This window comes from Tigriopus californicus, chromosome 2 (genome assembly GCF_007210705.1).
Source record: "Tigriopus californicus strain San Diego chromosome 2, Tcal_SD_v2.1, whole genome shotgun sequence".
Classification (NCBI taxonomy): Eukaryota; Metazoa; Arthropoda; class Copepoda; order Harpacticoida; family Harpacticidae; genus Tigriopus; species Tigriopus californicus.
Genome location: NC_081441.1, coordinates 2,499,213 through 2,522,265, shown reverse-complemented (window position 1 = coordinate 2,522,265; position 23,053 = coordinate 2,499,213). Strand labels below are relative to the sequence as shown.

At 38.8% G+C, this 23,053-nt stretch overlaps 2 protein-coding genes across 9 annotated transcripts; both read right to left on the bottom strand.

The window, feature by feature from the left end:
- Positions 1 to 253: 253 nt before the first annotated feature.
- Positions 254 to 8,118, bottom strand: LOC131893576 (organic cation transporter protein-like). Of its 3 annotated transcripts, XM_059243638.1 has the most exons (11): positions 8,009 to 8,118; positions 5,958 to 6,090; positions 3,952 to 5,888; positions 3,719 to 3,880; positions 3,025 to 3,058; positions 1,780 to 2,138; positions 1,384 to 1,693; positions 1,153 to 1,319; positions 931 to 1,080; positions 679 to 873; positions 277 to 610 (listed from the first exon to the last, which is right to left on the bottom strand). In XM_059243638.1, exons 3-11 carry the CDS (start codon positions 4,004 to 4,006, stop codon positions 417 to 419), a joined length of 1,626 nt encoding a protein of 541 aa, XP_059099621.1. In that variant the 5' UTR covers positions 4,007 to 5,888; positions 5,958 to 6,090; positions 8,009 to 8,118; the 3' UTR covers positions 277 to 416. The 3 variants fall into 3 exon arrangements, with proteins under 3 accessions (XP_059099622.1, XP_059099619.1, XP_059099621.1); XM_059243636.1 differs by having other exon boundaries at positions 271 to 610; positions 679 to 1,080; XM_059243639.1 differs by lacking the exons at positions 3,025 to 3,058; positions 3,952 to 5,888; positions 5,958 to 6,090; positions 8,009 to 8,118 and having other exon boundaries at positions 254 to 610; positions 679 to 1,080; positions 3,719 to 3,848.
- Positions 7,907 to 20,328, bottom strand: LOC131893577 (organic cation transporter protein-like). 6 transcript variants are annotated; one of them, XM_059243642.1, is made up of 7 exons: positions 19,906 to 20,328; positions 16,985 to 17,146; positions 12,652 to 12,754; positions 12,395 to 12,562; positions 8,548 to 8,697; positions 8,281 to 8,475; positions 7,907 to 8,215 (listed from the first exon to the last, which is right to left on the bottom strand). In XM_059243642.1, the coding sequence occupies exons 4-7, from the start codon at positions 12,498 to 12,500 to the stop codon at positions 8,028 to 8,030; spliced, it is 639 nt and encodes a 212-aa protein (XP_059099625.1). In that variant the 5' UTR covers positions 12,501 to 12,562; positions 12,652 to 12,754; positions 16,985 to 17,146; positions 19,906 to 20,328; the 3' UTR covers positions 7,907 to 8,027. The 6 variants fall into 6 exon arrangements, 5 of the variants coding, with proteins under 5 accessions (XP_059099625.1, XP_059099623.1, XP_059099627.1 ...); XR_009374716.1 differs by lacking the exon at positions 7,907 to 8,215 and having other exon boundaries at positions 8,336 to 8,475; XM_059243640.1 differs by lacking the exons at positions 12,395 to 12,562; positions 12,652 to 12,754; positions 16,985 to 17,146 and adding an exon at positions 16,172 to 16,333.
- Positions 20,329 to 23,053: the final 2,725 nt, after the last annotated feature.

The window sequence follows — 23,053 nt, the reverse complement described above, 5'->3', positions numbered from 1 at the left end:
TCATCGATTTGATAGACAGATATAGATAGATGTATTTCAAAAAGGAAAGGAAAGTGTATGTAACATTAATGCATACTACTTATCGCTTTTCCTTTTTGCGTTGGGCCAAAAATCCACCAGGATGCATGGCACGGGCATCAATCATCAGAGAAAAGTCCAAGAGAAAAACATAACAGAGTGCAAAAGCCGTGCAGGGGATGAGTTGCTTTCATGTTTGTTTTTTGTTATTTTTGAACTACAGAGCTTGTGTGAGAGTTATAACGTCAAACCTGACATTTGATTTGGACACAGTCTTTTATATTATTCGAGTTATGTTAAAATCTACAAGGCTGGATTAATTAATGTTTTGTATTCTACATGTTTTTACATGTTCGTAAGAAATTTCCATGCAATTGAGAATTGTCGTCAAAATCGTGCTAGTGTTTAATGGGAGCGCTGAAATCGAGCGATTTAGACTTGTTCCATGGCAAGCCCAGTTTCATCATCTCACTCTCCATGAACGAATCCGGCAACTTCGATTCCTTGGTCTCTGGGAAAAATAACACCGTTATTCCAGCGACCATTGCCAACACACCATAAATGGTAATGGGAACATAGGGATGGTAAGAGTCTGAAAAATGGATCGATCAAGTTACGAAAATCAAATCCAGATCGAAGGCCCCCTGACAATGTTCGCACCAAGCATGCCTATCCAAGGAGCAATCAGAGCTCCAAATCGAGCAAAACAAGAGCAGGACCCAAGACCTGTGGCACGGACAACCGTGGGAAAAATCTCGGCAGTATAGGTAAAAATTGTACCAAAGGCCAAAGTGATGGTGGCCTTTCCAATGAAGGCCACTGCAAGGGCCAGCCATTCCATATCCTTAGGAACCACTGTTAGAAAAAAGGGCTTAGAAATGATCTGAACCCTGCAAAAGCGAGAATTCTTACGAGCAATGGAGAGCAGAACAATGCCGGATGAAGAGAAGGCCAAGGACAAGGTCCATTTCCTTCCAAAAACATTCATCAAGAGCATGGCCCCTCCATAACCAGGGATCTCCATAAGACCGCCAATAATGTGATTCATGAATATGTCCCCACCTACAAAAGAGTGCGACGATTCATTAAGCTCGAGGTCGAAACAACAATGATAGTATTCGAGAGTCGGGATACCCAAACTGGCCGAATTCAAAGAGAGTCCATAATAGGTCAGTGACACCGCCATCCAACAGTAGCAAAGTAAAATGGTCTTGAGTCGAAGTTCCGGATAACGCATAATGTCCCAGATATTTTGACCTTGTTTGTCCGAGATTTTGGTGGACGTGGACGTGAGTTTCCATCTATGGGACGAGCAAACTTATTTCCAAAACCTCTTCAGTACACCAAGGACGCTTCATAACATACGTATTGGGAACCCGGTTCTCATTGCCATTGAAAACAGCGATCCGAACCGTGACGTCCTCGGCTTCCTCACGACGTCCCGTGGCCAGCAACCACTTGGGACTCTCGGGTAAGAGGCAAATGAGAGTGAGTGCCAAAATAGAGGGTCCAGAGGTCACCAAATGGAGGATACGCCAATGTGGTAAGAAGTAAGCGATCGGAGCTACCGTCACCCAGGCCAAAACCCACCAAAGGAAGAAGCCTTGGCTCAAAACGGATGTCCAACGACCCCCGCTTAATTCCAGGAGGTACGAAAACATGCTCTCGTTAGAACCTGTAAGTCGATCAAACAACAGTTCATACTTTGTACTCAATTGGTATAGGTAGGTGTAGTAGGGAGATAAAAAACCATGAACTGACCAACGCTAGTGAGTGCCATGAGAAATCTCATGACTAGAAAACCTTCGTAGTTTCCGACAATGGAGGCCACAACGCCAAAAAGGCTCATGAGACACGATAACGGAATGAACATCCGCTTCCGACCAAATTTATCGGACAAGATGCCGAAGATGACAATGCCGATCATTTGTCCCAGAAAGTAAACCGTTTGTGCCAAGCTCACTTTGTAGGACTCGGAGCAGACCAAGTTCCATTCGCTCGCAATCGTTGACGTGAATTTACTTTGATCGAATGTGAAGGATTCACAAGGGATCTTAGGGAGGTCCTTGGGCACCGAAAGATTAACAATCATTGAACGAGAGATGTTGAAGATCTCACACCTATTGGTGGAGAAACAAGGAAAATGAGGTTAGTTTAAAACTGAATTGTGTTGGCTTCACTAGTGGTCGACCAAAACCCGAGAATTGTGGCTCATGGCTTGAATATATATCCCTAGTTTACCGTCTCACAGGACCGGAAAGCCAAATACTCGTCATAAAGCAAAAAATAATATGTTTTTTGACGTATCATATGGGTGTGGTTGTGCATGGATATATGATGGATAAATGTTTTCATCTTTATTTTAAAAAGTAAAAGCCTTGAATCAATCCGCTTCTTAACTTATGTTATAAAAGCTCTATATTTGTAAATTTTTGTAACAAAGAGAATACGCGAATTGTTGAATCATCTTATGAGTGACATTTAATTGGTTTTCGAGTTCAATTAAGCCGTAAAAAAAGTTGTGTAGTAAGCTTTGAAAAATCAGATTTACATCGAACTATGAATTAAAGCACATATTTCTAGCGACCTGCGGTCCATCTTATTTGAAGGAAACAGCAGTGCATTTACCAAATTCCAAAATGTGAATTCTGGACCCAAGCATCCCTGTCCATATTCCGGTGGTTCATGAAAATGTACAACCATTGAAGAACATCAAACGATCTGCTATCGATGGAAACAGTGTTTCCATAACTTCTGAATTAAATGCCGATGGCGATGACTACGGTGTCCTCGCAATCCAGATGAACCCTTGATGATTATTCGATACAAATGCATAAGCTAATCGCCCAACGTTTGGATCACGATTTCTTAAATTGTCAATAGACAACTAGAGTATGATATGAAAACTAATGATCAACTGAAAGCTCTTTCCAACTAAGGTAAGTTTAAATTTCGTGTTTTACTAGAACTCGGTAAAGCTATTTTTGGTCGACCACAACATTTTACCTTGAAACATTTTGACCACTGATCTCCTTCCATTCTGAAATCGATCGAAAATGTAATGATAGTTGTTCAACGAGAATCAACAACGCAGTGGGATAAGTGACGGTACAAAGAAATCACAAAGACATAAATGCAATCACATTTCCTAACTCCTTTTATCTATCTCAAACGCTAACAAATGTTTTGGTCGAGTCTTTGTCTGAGCATTCATTCACTTGTTCATTTCATCAATAGAGGTAGATAGAGGGGAGATACTCGGGCAGGTCGGCATTAGAATTTCGTCACTGGTATTCAGGCCGCTTGGGCCATTCAGCTGTACAATACAAGTTATCGTCATTCAATGCCGACTAGCCAATTCAAGTTACCCACACAAAGAATTTTCAGGGAGACAAAGCATGGAAGCATTGGAAATATTTGACTAGGCTGGATTATAAATGCTGATATGATATATGTGCCTATGCTGACAGTTGACAAACCAGTACTGCCAGGGCTTCGTAACATAGTCTCCTTTTGTTTGGGCAACTCGAGAAAACAAAATCCTAAGGCTTTCACACTACCTCTGCAACAGAACAGCACCTTTATTGTCTGGCAGAGTTCAGAATAGGCGCCTCTATCTACCTCAATGGTTCTATCACATTGAAAATTCATCGCACAGTCAAATCACAAGTACGTGAACTAAATTGCGAACGACAAATACCTTCAACTGTAAGATCCATTTTCAAGTCACTTGGGATTGAGCACCAGTAGTCGGTCTTGGCATTGAGGAAGGCTATCACTCCCACCGACCAAGTGTTCGGAATGTACAAAAGGCCGATGGCCAAAAAAGCCAGGAACTGCCATCTTCCGAACTTTCCGATGGCTGCAACGATATCCAATCCAGGCTTGATTTAGCTTGATTCGAACTTGATTCCCAGGAGTTCAATTTCTTACCGTGAATGATTTGATCCGAGTCTTTATTTTGATGATCCTCACTAGTCGAATCCATAGCCGTTATTGGCCCTTACCAGGAGCGAATGATATGAGGAGTGAATTTGGCTAAGTCTGTATTTTGGTGGAAATTCAATTAGTCACGCATGCCGGCCGGCATGGGGAATAATAAACCGCACAAATATTTCGTGTTTTGCCTTTTGCGTTGAGTGCAAAATCTTAAACCACAACTTGCGAAAACAGTTACAACCATAATGGGAAACGGGTTTAAATGAGTTGAATTGGGGCAGAATATGTCTGAAAGACATTTAGGCCCCAAGAAGACCCAAATGACACACGCACAGAATAAACAGTATTCCTGTTCCGAAACAAGAATGATATTTATTCTTGAGCACGGCTTCAGGACATATGATTGATTGGATCCAAAGAGAAATGTTACTCTTATAAATGAAGAAAAATAAGTTCAAGGGATAACGTTTGACCAAGTTAAATAATTTTATTTCTGAAGATTTATTGCTAGTTCATGAGCAGTTTTTTTCCTTTTACGCTTTTGTAACTAAAATTGAAGTCCTAGGGATTACTTAGTCATAGGTAAGTAGTTAGGAAAACATCTGCTGTACCTCGTGCTCCAACATTGAATTACTCAGAACTGAGATTTTAAGCTCATTTGGATTATAATTTGTCTAAATTTCCAAACCGAACTTATGGTCAGGGGCATTTAGGGCTACTTCACGAACTTTTAGAATTATGGACTATGGACGAGCTTGCCTCCAAATCGGCCTGCTCTTGGTCATAGCAGCTCTGAGTCACTTTTTGAATGAAAGTAAGAAAATAAGAAACGTAGATCTCTTCAATTAAAGACAGGTCATTGTTCATCATTTGCTTGTAGAGTCGTTCGTTTCAAATTTATATTGTCAAAGGCTTATGAAGCTGACCAGGAATTCGAATTTTAAGTAGTGCTTATTTCATAGCTTTGGACATTTCGCCTGCGTTCCCTAAGCATTGTTTTGAGCTCAAACTTGGCCAAGTTCATCTATTCAACAATATTTTGTGGTCATATGAAGTGCTTATTTTAAAAAAGTGAACGGTTTAGGAGGTAAGAAATTTTTGCTTCCGGTCGCAGTCCACATCTCTAGTTGTCCGAGGTTGCTCGCATCAACTCGTTTGTAGACCTGGCCTTTTATATACTTGATCGTGTTTTGCTTTGTAGCCTTGTAGACATCCTTTGCATTAAATAACAAGCTTTGCAACGGCGAAAAAACCGTGAAGAATCTAATTTACGATATAGCATTCCTACTGCGGCGAGGAAAGGTCAATGTGAGTCGTCAAACATAGCTTTGCTTTATGACAACACAACTACCGTATAAGAGATTTAAAAAAAATTGAAACGCAAAAGCGTTTTAGAATGAGAAATGAAATCAAAATCCTTAGATATGAACACATTTTCTTCATTTCCACCAGGCAATCAATTTGAGCAGAATTTTTCCGCACATCTACAGTACAAGTTAAGATCATGCATTGAATCTCATTTATTGCAACATGAGAGACTCTAGATTTGAGAATAAAAACTTGACCTCCACGAAGGTTGCTGCAATTGCTATTGTCGTTCGTGGTTGGGAATATAATTCGTACAACATCTTGAGTCATTTTGTGCATGTCACTTTTCCACTTCTATCTGCTCCAATTGGGCCAGATTTATGTGCTTTTTTCCTGATTCGTGCTTTCAAGTTTTATCACAAATTTTCAATGGGTTTCAACTCTGGATTCACGACAGGGCTTACCTTAACTTGAATATTGTTGTCCTTCAACCATTTCTTGAGAACAGTGTTGCTATGCTTTGAATCAGCTTCTATCCCTCATAACAACTTTATGGACAGACTCTCTGATATCTTATTCGCTTGATTGGGACAAGTTGGACCATTTTCTTGGCACTGGGGGATCTGAAAAAGCCTGATTGAATCTCGGCCAAGCCTCACTTTAGACAATATTCTTTGGTAAAACGAACTTACTCAGGACGATGATAATTAGTCTGCATTTGGTTTTCAATATTTATCTTATTGAATCACAGAGCAGATTCACAGAGGCCAATCAATATCCTTGTCTCTATGACCTTTGGCAAAGCCCACTTTAGCCTTAGCATGTCTGAAGTGCATAAACAGAGTTAGTTCTTCTTGGCCTTGGAGCCCATGTGCTCTGATTTTTCTTGAAATGGTGTTCTTGCAAACCGTGACCCCCTCAAATGTTAGCCCATCCTGATCTTCTCCAAGAGCCATTTTGGAGTCTTACTCCACGTAAACATCAAGGTCCTTGCAATTCGATCAGGGGTCGAATAGTACAAGGATCAGTTTCCACACTTTGGCGATGATTGAAGCAAGTAACCCTCATCCGAACGGTTGAAATTGACAGGTCCAGTGATCTAGAGATTCTTTGGCAGACTTGGCCATTGCTCTGGAGTGTATTTATTGATGCTTTTATCTCAGAGCCTAAAGCTTTACTTGAACCCGTGTTACTTGCTCCTACCAGGCTCTTCATTTTTAGTTGTCATTTTTACTTACTTCTGCATTGATTGAAGAACATACGTACTTTATCACTTGGTCTTGCTATTTCTTTTTGTGCCTGGATAGAGAGGGATCATTTCCATCACAAAATATTTAGCATAAACTATTGAAAGACTTTATGCAAACACCTGAGGTGACAGATTTTCTCTCTCCAGGAAATATTATTAGCAATACAATAAAGAATATCTTATATTTCTTTATACAGCATATGTTCCTGTTGTTGTATTGGATGATGTTACCTAACATTTGACATCAAGTGTGACAGCAGCCAGAACGTTTCACGGCCTTTGTTTGTTTGTCACAAAGTGAGATGGCAGCTTTTTCGCTCGGACTGCCATCTGATGATGGGTGTCCCTATTGGGGGATATTTCCACTCCGATATCAAAACCAACATTGACTGTTATTTCACCCTCGGGAATGACCGCAGCTTCGCCCATTTAAGTTGTTAAAGTAGCAACTTATGCTGCAATTTAAATGCAGCAAAGAAGTTGACTGCACTTGGCTAGCCTGGAATGGGACTTGGATTTGCATATCGAATTGCGGGTGTTCTACCAATACGGTACCGCAGCTGGACGAATTGCACGATCTTTTTCCCTTCATTGAAAGAAGGGGCTGTGTCATGCAACGACTGATTCTGGTCGGATTTGCCTCAATACGCGGAATCTCAAACGGGGGCTCAGAAGGAGATTGTGCTTTTCTCAGAAGGAGATTGTGCCCAAACAACTCGAAAGCCTGTGCGTACCCACCATAGCCCTGCATTGTTGAAATTACTCAAGTCCAATGAAGACCAAGAAGTACCCAAACCAGTTTACACATTTATATACTTTTGATGCACAAATAAAATACTGCAAACATATATTGTAATTTAAAACTATTAGAAAATAAGAGGTTGCAGCACGTTATCTATTGAATGGGAAACATTGCATGACACACACACACAAGACCTGTCTTTCTGCTTCTCTGCACTTTGCCAAAGAGCAGTAATCGGGCAATGCTCATTCTTTTACTTCAGCTGGTATTTGATCAATTGGATTTGGGTTAACATTAAAGGTAAGACCAAAATCCCTTTTATTTACACATCAATGAGCATTTTGGCGTGTCTTGAGTAGGCTTAACGTAACTATCGAAAGCACCCGGTGCAAATTTTGTCCGGCAAATGGAAGGGTAGATCGTATCTGTACATATCTGTACCTTCATCTTTGTTGCTCATACCCACTATGACTATCAAGCATAGAAATTATCTATTTCTTCATAGTTTTGACCCTACTTTTTGCCTCATTTCGTGACAAAAAAGAAGCTATTAGATTCTACCTCTCCATAAAACTGCAACCAGACTGCACAACGTAGACTCGAAATCAAATCATACTTAAGGCACAGACATCAGCGTACCATTGTGGAAGTAATATTAAATCATTGATTTTCTATTTTTGCCACTATTTTCAACCACTACACGGACGGTGCAAAGCACCACAAATGTGAAAAGAAGGTTTTGAACAAATCACCGTGCAATATATGCGGCCATTAGATCGCAGTCAGCTCAACCCGTGTCTTCGATCTTTTCCAAGGAAACTTTAATCCCAAATTTTCACTCTCTTGGAATGAATCCGGAAGCTTGCCTCCTTTGGTCTCAGGAAAAACGAGAACGGCCAATCCAGCCGAGAATGCCAATAACCCATACACTACTATTGGAACAAATGGGTGATACACATCTGCAAAGAGATTCCAATGAATACGAATACTATGAATGCACTGTATGTAGGGTAATATATATTACCTAACATGGCCACCCATGGGGAGAGTATGGCGCCAACCCTGGCCATACATGAGCAACATCCAATCCCAGTGGATCTAGCAATGGTTGGATACACCTCAGCAATGAAAGCGTAGAGGGCTCCAAAGGCCAGGGTAATGCAGGCCTTTCCAACAAAAGCTATTGTCAGAATGAGCCATTGCAAGTCATTTGGAACAGCTTAAATGATATGATAATGATCTGTCACAAAAAGTTTGACTTTAACCGCCTTTCCGTCTTAAAAATGCCCACCTAAAATAGCCAACAGAACTAAGCCACACAAGCAGAAAGACAAAGACAGGGTCTTTATCCGACCAATGATATTCAAGAGGTACATGGCTCCACAATATCCAGGAATCTCCACGAGCCCGCTAATAATATGGTTGATGAATATGTCTCCTCCTAAGTAGGGAAACAATCATTTAAATTTGAGCATAAACTCATGAGCAGAAATGTGTTCATTATTTACGTTCGTCATATTCTAACTCTACTCGCCAAATGTAGATCGGGGACTTAAAGCCAGACTGGGACAATTTCCTGACCACGCTTTCTGGTTGATGCTATATTCTAGAGCAATCTAGAGCCACTATACTGTACAGTGCACCTATTTGATTCGATGGTAGATCAGATATCAAATGAAAGGAAACTAGAGTCCGTAAAAAGATTCACATTTAAACAATCAAGTCCAAACTTAGGGTTAGTCGTCCAAACAATGGAAAATTCGACGGGAATGTCCAATTGAATGTGGCAAAACTTTTGAATGCTGGGATTGGACTATCAACACTTATAAGTTTGGAGATAGTGTCTCGACGCTAACTCCGTACAAGTCGATTGATCAGCCACATCTTGAATATGCTTTACCCATTTGGGCTCCAATGAGTTCAACCGGTTTGCAAAAAGTGGAACAAGTCCAAAGGTGGTTTATGGGAGAGACTAAATAAGTTGTGACTGCACAATGTTCATAGTATATGCAAAACTATCTGATACTGTACGTGTTCAGAGGTATCCGTTGGACATAGTTTGAAATATTACAAAATTCCTGAGAAAGCCGACGTTTGACAAGTCAGGGGCTCAATTTTAAGAAGAGAAACGACACGGCATTCATTTGACCGCCAAGTTAGGCCATTGCGTTCAATTAAGACAGCGGCTAGGCATAGCATCAATATAACATAATTGCCCATGGTGCAAAGTACATTTAAGTAGTTTATTTTAAAATAGATAGTAATCCCTTTGACAAACAACTCTGTTCTTGTCACAAATATTTCTTCATTTATTTTAAATGTTAAAAGAATAAATTAAATGACCATGGACATCAAATTAATAATAAAAAAATGGAACACTCTCGCACAAGTCGGCCAGAAACAACAATCTGACCATGTCTTTGCCCGATTTGGACCCACTAGAATTTTGTAGTGGGACGTCATTGAGGCAAGAATCAACCAAACAGAAGAAATGAGCAGGAATCGTTTTGCATGAAACCGCATTCAATGGAGCCTTTACCAAGACCTTGTACTACTCCTTTTATGTCATAGGAACACCTGTCGCCCAAGCAGTCCCATACTATGGAAACACCCAAACCTGCATCATTGCAAAAGAAGTTGTTTTACCTAAGCTGCCAGAGTTGAGGGAGAGTCCATAATATGTCATGGTAACAACAATCCAGCAAAACCCCAACAAAAGCGTCTTTTTACGAAGCTCTGAGAATTGCAGCATTCTCCACAACACCCAATCGCGTCCTTGATGGCTTAAACCAGTAGGTGCGGGTAATTTCCAGCTTTGGAATTGCCCGAGGTTTTGATTAAGATTTAAGAAAATAGCGTGCATTAGAAATAGGCATGATGGAGCATAACGCTTCAATCACTCACTCATTGGCCACTCGATGAGATTTGCCATTCACTTTCGCTATACGAATGGTAACTCTCTCGGCCTCNTATAACCTTTCATTTTAATAGTACTGGGGATTACATTCCCTGTAGCGGTTAGAAAAGCCCGTGAAAAACCAAAAAAAAAGAAGAAATATAATTAAGTCAAATTTAGGTTAGAAAAAACAAATGGCGGTTTAGTCCGTCATGTTTGACACTTCTTGCAATTTCAGAATTTGTGTGGCGGCGAGATACCTTTGGCTTCTAATGCTTTTTGATTCAGACTGATTCTGACTGGTCGGTTTCAAATTGGCTGGAAAACTGTTTTGAAAGCATTCAAAGCATATTCAAGGCTAAGTAGTAGAACTCGAAAACCAATATGATATATTTTTCAAATGATTCCACTTCTCCTCTTTCTCGGGCTCCTTGATTGTTTAATGCACCTCATTCCAATATTCGTAGGGATCACGCAGGCCTTATTGATCTGGTAGCATTTTTCAAGTCAGATTTGAACAAAACTGTTTCAGCTAGCATTCCAGATCAACCCTACATTCAAGGATAAGCTTGGTCTGCCCACTCAAACTCGTTGCTAGACCAAATTCGATTAAACATTGAAAGATAAGAAATAGACGAATTATAACTTTCAATTTAATAGCACTGGGGATAACATTCCTCTTAACGCTTAAAAAAGCACGTGCAAAACCAAACAAAAAGAAAAAAAGAGAAAAATACAATATAGCAGCTGAAAGAACTTGAAAATAGTTGTGAAAATGCTCGAAAATGCTCAAAAAAGTTTTGAAAAGGGAGTTGAATTTGAATTTCAAATTCGTTGTTGTACCAAATATTGTATAAAGCTTAAGTTGCAACATGTAGACGGATCATAATATCTAATTCTTAATTTGAATGGGGATTGCATTCTTTACAGCGCGCGGTTGTAAAGCGGGCAAAAACTCAAACTAAAAAATAATTGGCAAGAGCTTCAGGCTGAAGATTTAATTTTACATCTGATAATGTTGCACGGAAGTAATATAAATGGTCTCGGGAATACAAGGACGAAGTTAAGACCTAACAGGGCTAAATATGTCCTATAGGGCTTGTCAAGTGAACGAGTTCATGAACAACCGACGTTTTCACATGGAGTACAATCAAAGACAACATGCCCAGCCAAACCACACTGTGCATGCATTGAATTGTGACATTTATTTCATTTTACCTGCTTGTCTAAGCAAATAGCATTGGAATATTGAGCCAATTTTAGTACGTTCACCGAATTACACCAAAATTTTTCATTTTGTTGGAATTGGTAACAAAACCCACTCAAAATCACTCGATTATTGAAAATTCAATGGGCGGATGGCGCGAGTTGACTAATGTTTGTCTTAGTTCTCCCTCCCTAAAAAGCCCAAAATCAGGTTGCTGGACCACATTTTTCCTTGAATTTCCTTCACTTGACATGCTCTTTAGCTTGAAAACTACAAAGGAAAAAATGGAAAGACACCAGCGAAGTGAGTAAATAGGAAATTGGGATTTAACTATTTTGTTGGCCAAGGGGTAAAGAGGATAAGTTGTGAGAACCAGATAAGCTTCCAGAGTATCAGCTATTTTATTAGCAGATATTTTCGTGGCTTTCAGCTTCACTGCTTATCCTCTTGACCCCATCTTTGAACCAGTTAAATTCTGCGTTGATTGAAATCATCAACTCATCAGATTGGTTGATGCATAAGGCAAAGCGGTCAAGCTGTCAAGCGGATAACCGACGAAAATGACTGCCAACATCAGATTGCTGTTTGCTTCAGCAAGTTGGTAAAATTAACAAAATGGCAAATCAGATATATCCACAGGGTGGTCGGAATAAGCATGGTATCTATAGTATTATTCTAATATTAATGACGTCAGCTGTTTGTTTTCTCTTCACTTTTCAAGAGGAAATGGTCTCTAGAATTGACCTGATCAAAACTCATTAAAGCTTTCAGTTGCTAGTTTTCCCCAACTTGAGCAATATTTTAGTCTGAAAGCAAAATTTGGGTAAAATACGTTTGATTGGGTTTCCTTACTATGCTTTTTTGAATAACTTGTTATCGAACAAAATTGAAGGTTTAAAATTGGCCACAGGAAGTATTTGTGAGGCACTGAACTAATTATGTACTCTGTACCCAAAATAGGACACTAGTTTTACATTAAGATGTGGGGGCAAAGGACCCCAGGAGACCTTTATATAGAAACATATTTAGTTTTACCCAGATTGCCAGAGTTGAGGGAAAGTCCATAATATGTCATGGTAACAACAATCCAGCAAAACCCCAACAAAAGCGTCTTTTTCCGAAGCTCTGAGAATTGCAGCATTCTCCACAAGCACCCAATCGCGTCCTTGATGGCTTAAATCAGTAGGTGCGGGTAATTTCCAGCTTTGAAATTGCCCGAGGTTTTTATTAAGATTAAGAAATAGTTGCCATTAGAAATTGGTATGATAGAGCATAACGCTTCAATCACTCACTCATTGGCCACTCGATGAGATTTGCCGTTCACTTTCGCTATACAAATGGTAACTTTCTCGGCCTCTTCATGTCGTCCAGATGCATGCAACCATTTGGGGCTTTCTGGAATTAACCAATAAACAAATATGGCCAATACGGCGGGTCCTCCTGTCACGCCATGAAGAACGCGCCAATTGGGAATGAAGTAAGCCAACGGAGCCATTATGAGCCACGCAAACACCCACCAAAGAAAGATGCTCTGACTGAAGATGGAGTTCCAACGACCCAATGATTTCCATTAAATAAGTGAAATAGCTGGCAAAGGCTCCTACAATGTTAGGATGGATTTCATTGTTAATTATGTCATCTATTGCAATCCCAAACGATACTTGCCCATCTTGGTCAAAGCCATAACGAATCTTATGATTAGATATTGCTCGTAAGTTCCCACAAATGCTCCCATGATCCACGAACTGCCCATGACACAAGTCAATGGAACAAACATCCGTTTTCGACCAAAGGTATCCGAAAGGATCCCAAAGATTATGATACCAAACATTTGACCAAAAAAGTACACGGTCTGGGCCAATCCAACCATGTAGGCTTCCGAACACACCAAGCTCCACTCGCTTGTACCGTTAATGTGAATTGGGATGTGTCAAACGAAAACGATTCACAAGGCACTTTGGGGTATTTAGCGGTAACGATCTCAATTCATTGGGTAAGTGACATTGTAGATGGCGCAACTAGATTTTGGGTTTTTTTCATTTCATTGGTGTTATTAATTGATTGACTTCATTTATGTGCTTTACCTGGATTCAGTTTGACCGCTTGTTGCTTCCACTCTAAAAGCAAATATCATTCTTATTTAGAATCCACCTCTTTGCCTGTGTTTGAAGAGGTACGAGTACTCTTCGGAATATTACAATTGCATGAGTTTAAAAAAGATTAGAGGAATTTCATTTACATTATTGGAATGAATGGACAAGATGGAGATTTCTAGCTGTAAAAGATTTAAAACATTTTCCTAATGCCTTTTAAAAAGTCGTTATGAAACATATTACACCATCAGCTTACAGTGCCGTAAGGACAAAAGAACAAAAGGCGGGTGGAAAGAGGTAAGTGCAAGGTGCACCAAATTACTGCCCCATGTAGCAGGGCTACTAATTGAGCTTTCTCGATGGATGGAATGCGTTACTATATATGTCGATCTGCATTGAATGACACACTCTACTTCTACTGAATAATAAACATACAAACATCTCACCCAATAATTGTTTCTTTCACTAACAATTATTGTAACTTCCTGACGTTTGTGACAAAGCAAATGTTTTCCCACTTCTATCCTCTAACTTCGTCTGCTTCTTTTCGAATTCGCAAGCTTAAATTTTATCGTTTAGACAGTCTCCATCTGGTCGGTATGATCATCTAAAATATAAGTAAGAAGGTTGAAGCATCAGTGAAAAGAAGTTAAAAAGCTGTTTTTAATTTTGCCCTTCGAGATGGAGACCGGCTTTTTTTGCTAAGATTTTGAAACAAGTTGAACTTGATCTTTTTGTTTCACACAACCCATTTTTGTGACGTTCTGGATGTACTTTCATTTTACATCAATTCAAAGTTGGCAACAATACAAAAAGGTTGGTTTTAGTCCGAGAAGAGAAGAGCAATTCAAAGAGAGAAAAAGCCTTTTAAATATAATATTCAGATAAATTCTGGAATGGAGAAATTGATAGCAATTTATGTTAGAACTTGGAACTTATTTACCTTACGACAGACATTGTATCCTTCAAATGCGCAGGAATTGAACACCAAAAGTCAGTTTGGACATTTCAAAAAACACTAAAATAACATCGGTCCATGAATTGAAGATGTAAAAGACGCCGATGACCACAAACATAATTGATTGTGATTTCCCAAACTTGCCAATGGCTGAAAAAATTTCATTTACTTTTTAGTCTATTTAAGTCGGCAATACGTTTGGTGTCCAAAGGAAAATACTAGAGAGTCTGCAACAATCTGATTTATGATAGACTTAAAGATGTTCAAGAGCAAAAGTCAACCATTTTGCAGTTTCCTCATAATCGTTCTCATAACTCAATGGATCCCGGGAATTTTATTTAACAACGCATAACTTCAATCTCCGTAATAAATCAGGTGGAACTATATTTGCCAAAATGCGTTATCTTGGCTCGACCTATTGGAACAATGACCTATTTAAACCTTATTGTGTTCGTGAAAAGCCAAGTATTATGCTTATGAAATGTAATAGATAGTCTAAAAATATTCCCAACGTTGCTATAGACGGGTAAAATTTCCAAAAAAGTATCAGCAATTTAAGTTTCTGGTGGGTTTCATAACACTACACGGTGGTTATAATTTCTGTTAAGGTGTAAATGTCAAGACGTCTAAATATGTTTTTCTTTGTCAAAAGACACAAGGGACAATTTTGCTTGCACACATGTTTAAAAGTAGCTCCGATGAGTGTGTTAAATAACTTAAGTCCATTAAGGTGCATTCATTGTCAAAAACGTAGTCTATCAGTATTAATCGTACTCTTTTTAATGTATTGACATAAAATTTCGTAAGACTTCTAGTCAACAGATGCTCAGTTATTACAACTTGAAAGTTGCGTTTTACGCCCTAAAAATCGAAAGTGGCCTATGTTTTTTTCATTTCATTGGTGTTATTCATTGATCGACTTCATTTGATGTGCTTTACCTGGATTCAGTTTGACCGCTTTGTTGCTTCCACTCTAAAAGCAAATATCATTCTTATTTAGAAGCCACCTTTATGCATGTGTTTGAAGAGGTACTCGTTGGAATATCAAAATTGCATATTACAAATACATACATTGGAATGAATGGACAAGATGGAGATTTCTAGCCTGTAAAAGATTTCAACCATATCCTAATGCCTTTTAAAAAGTCATTATGAAACATATAACACCATCTACTTACAGTGCCGTAAGGACAAAAACAAACGAAGGCGGGAGGAAAGAGGTAACTGCAAGGTGCAACAAATTACTGCCCCAATAATTATTTTTACTCACTAACAAATTATTGTAACTTCCTAACGTTTGTTAGAAAGCAACTGTTTTCCCACTTCTATCCACAAACTTTCGTCTGCTCTTTTCGAATTCGCAAGCCTCAAATTTTTATCGTTTAGACAGTCTCCATCTGGTCGGTATGATCATCTAAAATATAAGTAAGAAGTTTGAAGCATCGGTGAAAAGAAGTTGAAAAGCTGTTTTTAATTTTGCCCTTCGAGATGGAGACCGGCTTTTTTGTTAAGATTTTAGAAACAAGTTGAGCTTGATCTCTTGTTTCAAACAACCCATTTTTGGGACGTTCTGGATGTTACTTCATATTTACATTTAATTCAAAGTTGGCAACAATGCCAAAAAGGTTGATTTTAGTCGGAAAAGGGAGAAATTCCCGAGCAATTCAAAGAGAGAAAAAGCCTTTTTAAATATAATATTCAACAAATTTCTGAAATGGAGAAATGGATAGCAATTTATGTTAGAACTTGGAACTTATTTACCTTCTACGGACATTTTATCCTTCAAATGCGCAGGAATTGAACACCAAAAGTCAGTTTGGACATTCAAAAACACTAAAATAACATCTGTCCATGAATTGAAGATGTAAAAGACGCCGATGACCACAAACATAATTGATTGTAATTTCCCAAACTTGCCAATGGCTGAAAGAAAATTCATCCACTTGTTAGTCTATTTAAGTCGGCAATACGTTTTGGTGTCCAAAGGAAAATACTAGAGAGTCTGCAACAATCTGATTTATGATAGACTTAAAGATGTTCAAGAGCAAAAGTCAACCATCTTGCAGTTTCCTCATAATCGTTCTCATAACTCAATGGATCCCCGGGAATTTTATTTAACAACGCATAACTTCAATCTCCGTAATAAATCAGGTGGAATTATATTTACCAAAAATGCGTTATCTTGGGCTCGACCTATTGGAACAATGACCTAGATTTAAACTTTTATTGTGTTCGTGAAAAGCCAAGTATTATGCTTATGAAATGTAATAGATAGTCTNTAAAAAGCTGTTTTTAATTTTGCCCTTCGAGATGGAGACCGGCTTTTTTGCTAAGATTTTTGAAACAAGTTGAACTTGATCTTTTTGTTTCACACAACCCATTTTTGTGACGTTCTGGATGTTACTTCATATTTACATTCAATTCAAAGTTGGCAACAATACCAAAAAGGTGGTTTTCAGTCCGAGAAGGGAGCAATTCAAAGAGAGAAAAAGCCTTTTTAAATGTAATATTCAGATAAATTTCTGGAATGGAGAAATTGATAGCAATTTATGTTAGAACTTGGAACTTATTTACCTTCGACAGACATTGTATCCTTCAAATGCGCAGGAATTGAACACCAAAAGTCAGTTTGGACATTCAAAAACACTAAAATAACATCGGTCCATGAATTGAAGATGTAAAAGATGCCGATGACCACAAACATAATTGATTGCGATTTCCCAAACTTGCCAATGGCTGAAATAAAATTCATTTACTTATTAGTCTATTTAAGTCGGCAATACGTTTTGGTGTCAAAAGGAAAATACTAGAGAGTCTGCAACAATCTGATTTATGATAGACTTAAAGATGTTCAAGAGCAAAAGTCAACCATTTTGCAGTTTCCTCATAATCGTTCTCATAACTCAATGGATCCCGGGAATTTCATTTAGCAACGCATAACTTCAATCTCCGTAATAAATCAGGTGGAACTATATTTGCCAAAATTGCGTTATCTTGGGCTCGACCTATTAGAAAAATGACCTATTAAAACCTTTATTGTGTTCTTGAAAAGCCAAGTATTATGCTTATGACATGTAATAGATAGTCTTAAAATATTCCAATGTTGCTATGGACGGGTAAAATTTCCAAAAAAGGATCAGCAATTTAAGTTTCTGGTGGGTTTCATAACACTACACGGTGGTTATATTTTCTGGTTAAGTGTTTGCTCAAATGTCAAGACGTCTAGACATGTTTTTCTTTGTCAAAAAGACAAAAGGGACAACTTTTGCTTGACACACATGTTTAAAAGTAGCTCCGATGCGTGTGTAAAATAACTTGAAGTCCATTAAGGTGCATCATTGTCAAAAACGTAGTCTATCAGTATTAATCGTACTCTTTATAATGTATTGACATAAAATTTCGTAAGACTTCTAGTCAACAGATGCTCAGTTATTACAACTTGAAAGTTGCGTTTTACGCCCTAAAAGATCGAAAAGTGGCCTAATTATGCTTCCAGTTATTACCAAGGCATATTATTGTCTTTTTCAATAAAATGACAAGAAATAGCATTTTTCCATTTTCTTTCATATTGCTTTAAAAGCAAAAAGTAGCAAAAATGTCACTGAAAGCTTACAAAGCATGTAAAATTACCTTTCATTTTAGCTAAGTGCCTAAAAAGCTTTTTTCCACCTGTTTCAACAAGGTGAAATATTTTAATTTTAACTCAGGCATATAAAATGAATAATCTTCTCGTCTTGAACTGCTGGGATTCCAATCCCAGTAACGGTAAGGACGTCCGCCTAAAAAAAGTAGTCAAATTTGATGCAAATGCAATCTTTGAAAGCGTGAGATCTTATCGTTTACTCAATGGATTTGGATGAAATTGTAGTTGGATCCGCAAATGAGGTTACGCCCAATATCTATTGGTAACGTTTTTAAAAATATTGTCTCTTTGTAGGTTTTAAGCCGATTGATATACTAATCTGAGCTAAAATACGAGACGATATTTTCCAAACGTTGTTCTTTTTGTTTCAATAACAACGAAAATCGTTACTTGAAGTCTTGGCATTTGCACAAACACTTTATCAGTTTGTGGGTACCACCGTGACTAGATGTACAAGGAACTAGAAACGCCTTTGATAGCCATTAAGGAATGTTCATTAAATATTACTTTACCAGCATCTCCCTTGACGTCCAATAAACGATTTTTTATGATTGCTCAACCATGAATGTTTCAATCATTGTTTTTGGTTAAAGCTACCTGTGGTACCGCATTGGTAGGGCATCCACTTTCCAATTTGCGAATCCTGGTTTGATCCCAGGCTAGTCGAGTCCAAGCTTCTTTGCAGTATCTAAATTACACCGTAAGTTGTTCCCTTAACACCTCAAATGGGTGAAATTAGGGTGAGGTAATAATAACTGTTGGCTGTGACAACGACATAGTGGGAATATCCCTCAATTGGGACACCCATTATCAGATGGCAGGCTGAGCAAGCGAACTGCCATCTGACTTTGTAACAAACAATCAAATTGTTGAGTATATTTCGAATCAAGTTCTATTTTGCTGCTTAACGAGCAATTATTTCTTCGCCTAAGATTAAAGTATGTGTCGCAAAAGTACAGGTTTTGAAATCATTAACCAAAATTTCGAAAAAAATACAATTTGACAATACTGCACGATACAATTTGACAATACTGCACGATCTGTTGGGAATTGATGGGAGCAAAAGTTTTGATGCGCTATCAAGCAAATAGGGGACGTCAAGTAGAGGAAATTCAAGGAAAAATGTGGTCCTGTACCCTGATTTTGGGCATTTATGGGAGAGAGAACTAAGACAAACATCACAGTCAACTCGCACCATTTGCCCATTGAACTGTCAATAATTGAGTGATTTTGAGCAAGTTGTGTTACAAAACCCTACTAAATGAGCATGTTTGGCATTAATCAGTGAACGCACTATGAAATTGGCTCAATACAAAAATGGTAATTGCCTAGACATGTGTGTAAAATGGAAAAAATGTCAAAATCCAATGCATGCACAATGCGGTTTAGCTGGGCATGTTGACTTTGATTTGACTCCATGGAATAACATCAGTTGTCCTTGAACGCGTTTACTTGACTAGCCCTATGGAATAAAACTCCCTGGTTCATCCTTGTCTGGATGGCATAAGAGTTGGAAATTTTGCCATTGCGGGATCTGAAATTTCCTCAGAAGTGTTGATGACACATACATTGTGTCACAATAATCGGGCAATAAGTTGTTCAGTGAATAATACCTTGATAGAGTCTGGCATTTAAAAGCGTGTTCTCTCATTTCTACGTTCAAAGCTCAGACAATGAAATGCAATGAAGAGACTATTAGTAAAGGGCATTTTTTCCCTTTAGATATTAAAGTTATTAAGAGCCTCCCCCAACAAAGAACTAGACTACACAATTGGAAACATTATTTCAGCCAAAAATAGGTGACAGACCATTCCAGGCAGAGACTTCACTTACGGGAAGGGTCTCATCCTACCTTGAATGATGGGGTCTTGGGTGAGAGCATTGTCCTTGGATAATATTAGCTCGGCCATTTTTTGTTGCAATCCCAATGCTTCTATAGACGCAGGCTCCGCAATTGAAGATCACTCCAGGTGTCAAGAACTTTCAACCTAATGTATGTTATGTCCCTAAGGACACACCCCTAATCCAATATACACGGAGGGTTGTATCGTCAAGTCCGTTCTGTTCAAGATCAAGATTAGAAGAGAGAAAGGCGGAGAGATAGAGAGAGAGAACAATAGAGAAAGACAGAGCAGGACAGCTGCACATGCGCATGTGCATGCAATACAAGTACACATCATCTCCCCGCACAGATGGAAGTATCCTCTTTCTCAGAAGTTTGAGTAAGTATTGGGAAAGAAAATAGAATCGCTGGATTTGCTGAATTAGAAAGATTTGCGCAAAAGGTCGNTGGAAGTATCCTCTTTCTCAGAAGTTTGAGTAAGTATTGGGAAAGAAAATAGAATCGCTGGATTTGCTGAATTAGAAAGATTTGCGCAAAAGGTCGTTTCTTGAAAAACTGGACAACTCGTTTCTTCACCACGCAAGTGGAGTTAGCCTGTAAGGTATCAAATTTCTTCTCAGGCAATGATTGACGAAACATGATGATGACTCAAGGTGTAGAAAGAGTTGATAAGACTAGAATTTTGAATGGAACAATCCACGTCCAAAGAATTGGAAGACATGGTTGATATAATTGCAAGAGTAAAAGGGCGAGAGAGGGTGGGTATCCTCCACGGTACAAGGTGGGCATCAGCCACAATACAGGATGGGTATCAGCCACAATTCACGGTGGGCATCCTCCACAATTCACGGTGGGCATCATCCACAATACATGGAGGGCTGAAAGGCCCCAAACTTGGAGGGCTGCAGGCCACACGCAGACGGGCAGCAAAAGACCACATGCAGAAGGGTGGCAAAAGGCCACACGCAGAAGGGGCGGACTGGACAAGTCCACAAATGGCGTGCCGGGTTTCCCTCAACAAGGGGATGTGCTCATCCGCGACCGGCGGTCCTTGGCTTGGAAAGTTAATGCCCTCAAAGGTCCATTAGTGTAGATTCACGATAAACGGACGTAAACAGAGGGCAGCAAGTCGGACATGCAGACTGCGCAACGTTATGTCCCTAAGGACACACATAAAGAAAGAGAGAGCAGGACAGCTGCATATGCGCATGTGCATGCAATACAAGTACACACCAATGTATGAGACACTGCTTTGCTAACAAGTGCTTTCCCTGGGCAAGGACGACGTCACCACTGGAGAGCGACAGTAGTGTGGGGAAAATCCATTCCAATCAATCAAATGAAATTCCCTTCACACAAGTTGGCATTGCATAAGCTTAGAAAGCATTAGTCAGTTTTGAGCTCAATTGAACTAGATGTAAGAGTTTCAGGTATCTAAAGCTCAACCCAATGAGAGCACAAAGCAAATGAGCTAGCACTATGTTGTAAAGATCTTACCAACGTGGTTCTAAACGAATCAGTTTGAGCAAGCCAGGCACCTAAAAGGGAGAAGTAGCCCGTGACGCCAGATGTCGCTTGCATCTAGCTTGGTGGCAATAGTTGTACTATTTAATTCTAGTGCGAGGTTTTATTTGGATCTTGTCAAGTGACCTTGCAATGAAGTTTTCCCAATCCAATAAAACGTTACTGCTTTAAATAAGCTTAACTATCTGGGTGAAAAAGAATTTCAATAAAATAATTGATGAGATATCTGACAAATATGTATTGTGACTCCCCAGAAGCAGAGAAAAGTCGTCTCAACAAACCTCTAACTAATTGATGTCTGCATTGGTTCTTAGGAATGATTATAATGTGACATAAAAGAGGGGCTTGTAATTGAGCAGCAAATACACATACTAATTCACATGACATATATAGGATGCGGCACTTGAAAATGATATATTTTATTCAATTTTCTTAACGTGCTTGAAGACAATTGTGAAGTTAAATATTAAGATTGAAATGTACGTTTTTGTACTAGAGTACACTGAAATTAATCAATATATTGCGTGTCATATATATTTCAACCTAACCTATGGGCTTTTTCATCTTAAATGGAATATACAAAGTCTATTGTTTTTCTTGAACTTTTCCTATTTTGACAAAGAATGCAAGCGTGTCAAGTGCAATCAATTATCTGTAACAAAGCAGCCATTTGATGCTTGTTCAAGAGGCTTGAATTTAAGGTCAGGCTTAGCTTAAAGGTGGCGCTAATTGAATAAACGGTGTAATAATGTATCTTTAAGCTTTTCATTGTTTACATTGCTTGTATGGTTTGGTTTGACTGTATTTCTATGCTTCCGTCTATGACAATTTACCCTCTTTTCTTTGCTTTTGTTGTTCTTTCCATCCTTGTTGGGATCCTCTCTCAGGCCCACATGTTTTGGCTCAGCCAAAGGTCTCAAACCACAAGCAGAAATAATCAAGCCTTGTACCAATCCAACCCATGATACCTGTGTGTCATCCACTTTGTCATAGGTTTGGTTCAAGTCTGCATGTGAAGCCCTTTTGCCAGCTGAGTCTAAATCTTGGCAGCTGACGGCAGGTCTGAGAAGATTTTACTATTTCCATAAGGCCTCACATATCAATATGCAAGATCAGGAAGGACAAAATTCATGTCTTCAAGGGAGCATGTTTTCATGTTGGCATAAACTGATTCTTGGCCAAAGTCATTGGCTTGGGTGCTCATAGCAGATGGGATCTAGAGACCCTGGTCAGAGACGCGCGAGGTTTGACAAGTGGCTCCACTTCGAAAAAGTAAGCGATGAGATGAACTAAAAAGTTTCCAAACAGATTTTGAATTGATGCACTGTATAAGAAAAAGCACTGTCATGACAAGCACTATGGAATATTTTTTTCAAGGACACTACGAAATTTTACTCCAAGACAAGCTGATTGATGTATATGGTATTTCAGATAATCAAAAATAGTATTGTTACTTTCTAAATAATTTCTGAACCCATTTTTTAATAAGATTAGATTGCAAACATATTTCATTCTATTATTCAAATTAACATTATGGCTTGTGAACTTTCTGAGTCTCTCAAGAAACAAGTCCCTCATACTTTACAATTTAATTTGTTTAATATGGTTGTACTTTCTTTTTTGAAGTGCTTTA

What these genes read in the sequence shown, in the direction of transcription:
- LOC131893576 (XM_059243636.1), bottom strand. Translation starts at nt 4,006, where the DNA reads ATGGATTCGACTAGTGAGGATCATCAAAATAAAGACTCGGATCAAATC. An exon ending in GAGAACCGGGTTCCCAATAC is followed by an intron (nt 1,320 to 1,383) that starts GTATGTTATGAA and finishes CTCGTCCCATAG; the next exon opens with ATGGAAACTCACGTCCACGT. An exon ending in TCCTTGGATAGGCATGCTTG is followed by an intron (nt 611 to 678) that starts GTGCGAACATTG and finishes TCCATTTTTCAG; the next exon opens with ACTCTTACCATCCCTATGTT.
- LOC131893577 (XM_059243640.1), bottom strand. Translation starts at nt 19,963, where the DNA reads ATGGCCGAGCTAATATTATCCAAGGACAATGCTCTCACCCAAGACCCC. An exon ending in CCAAGACCCCATCATTCAAG is followed by an intron (nt 16,334 to 19,905) that starts GTAGGATGAGAC and finishes ATTTTCTTTCAG; the next exon opens with CCATTGGCAAGTTTGGGAAA. An exon ending in CCCATGGGTGGCCATGTTAG is followed by an intron (nt 8,216 to 8,280) that starts GTAATATATATT and finishes ATCTCTTTGCAG; the next exon opens with ATGTGTATCACCCATTTGTT.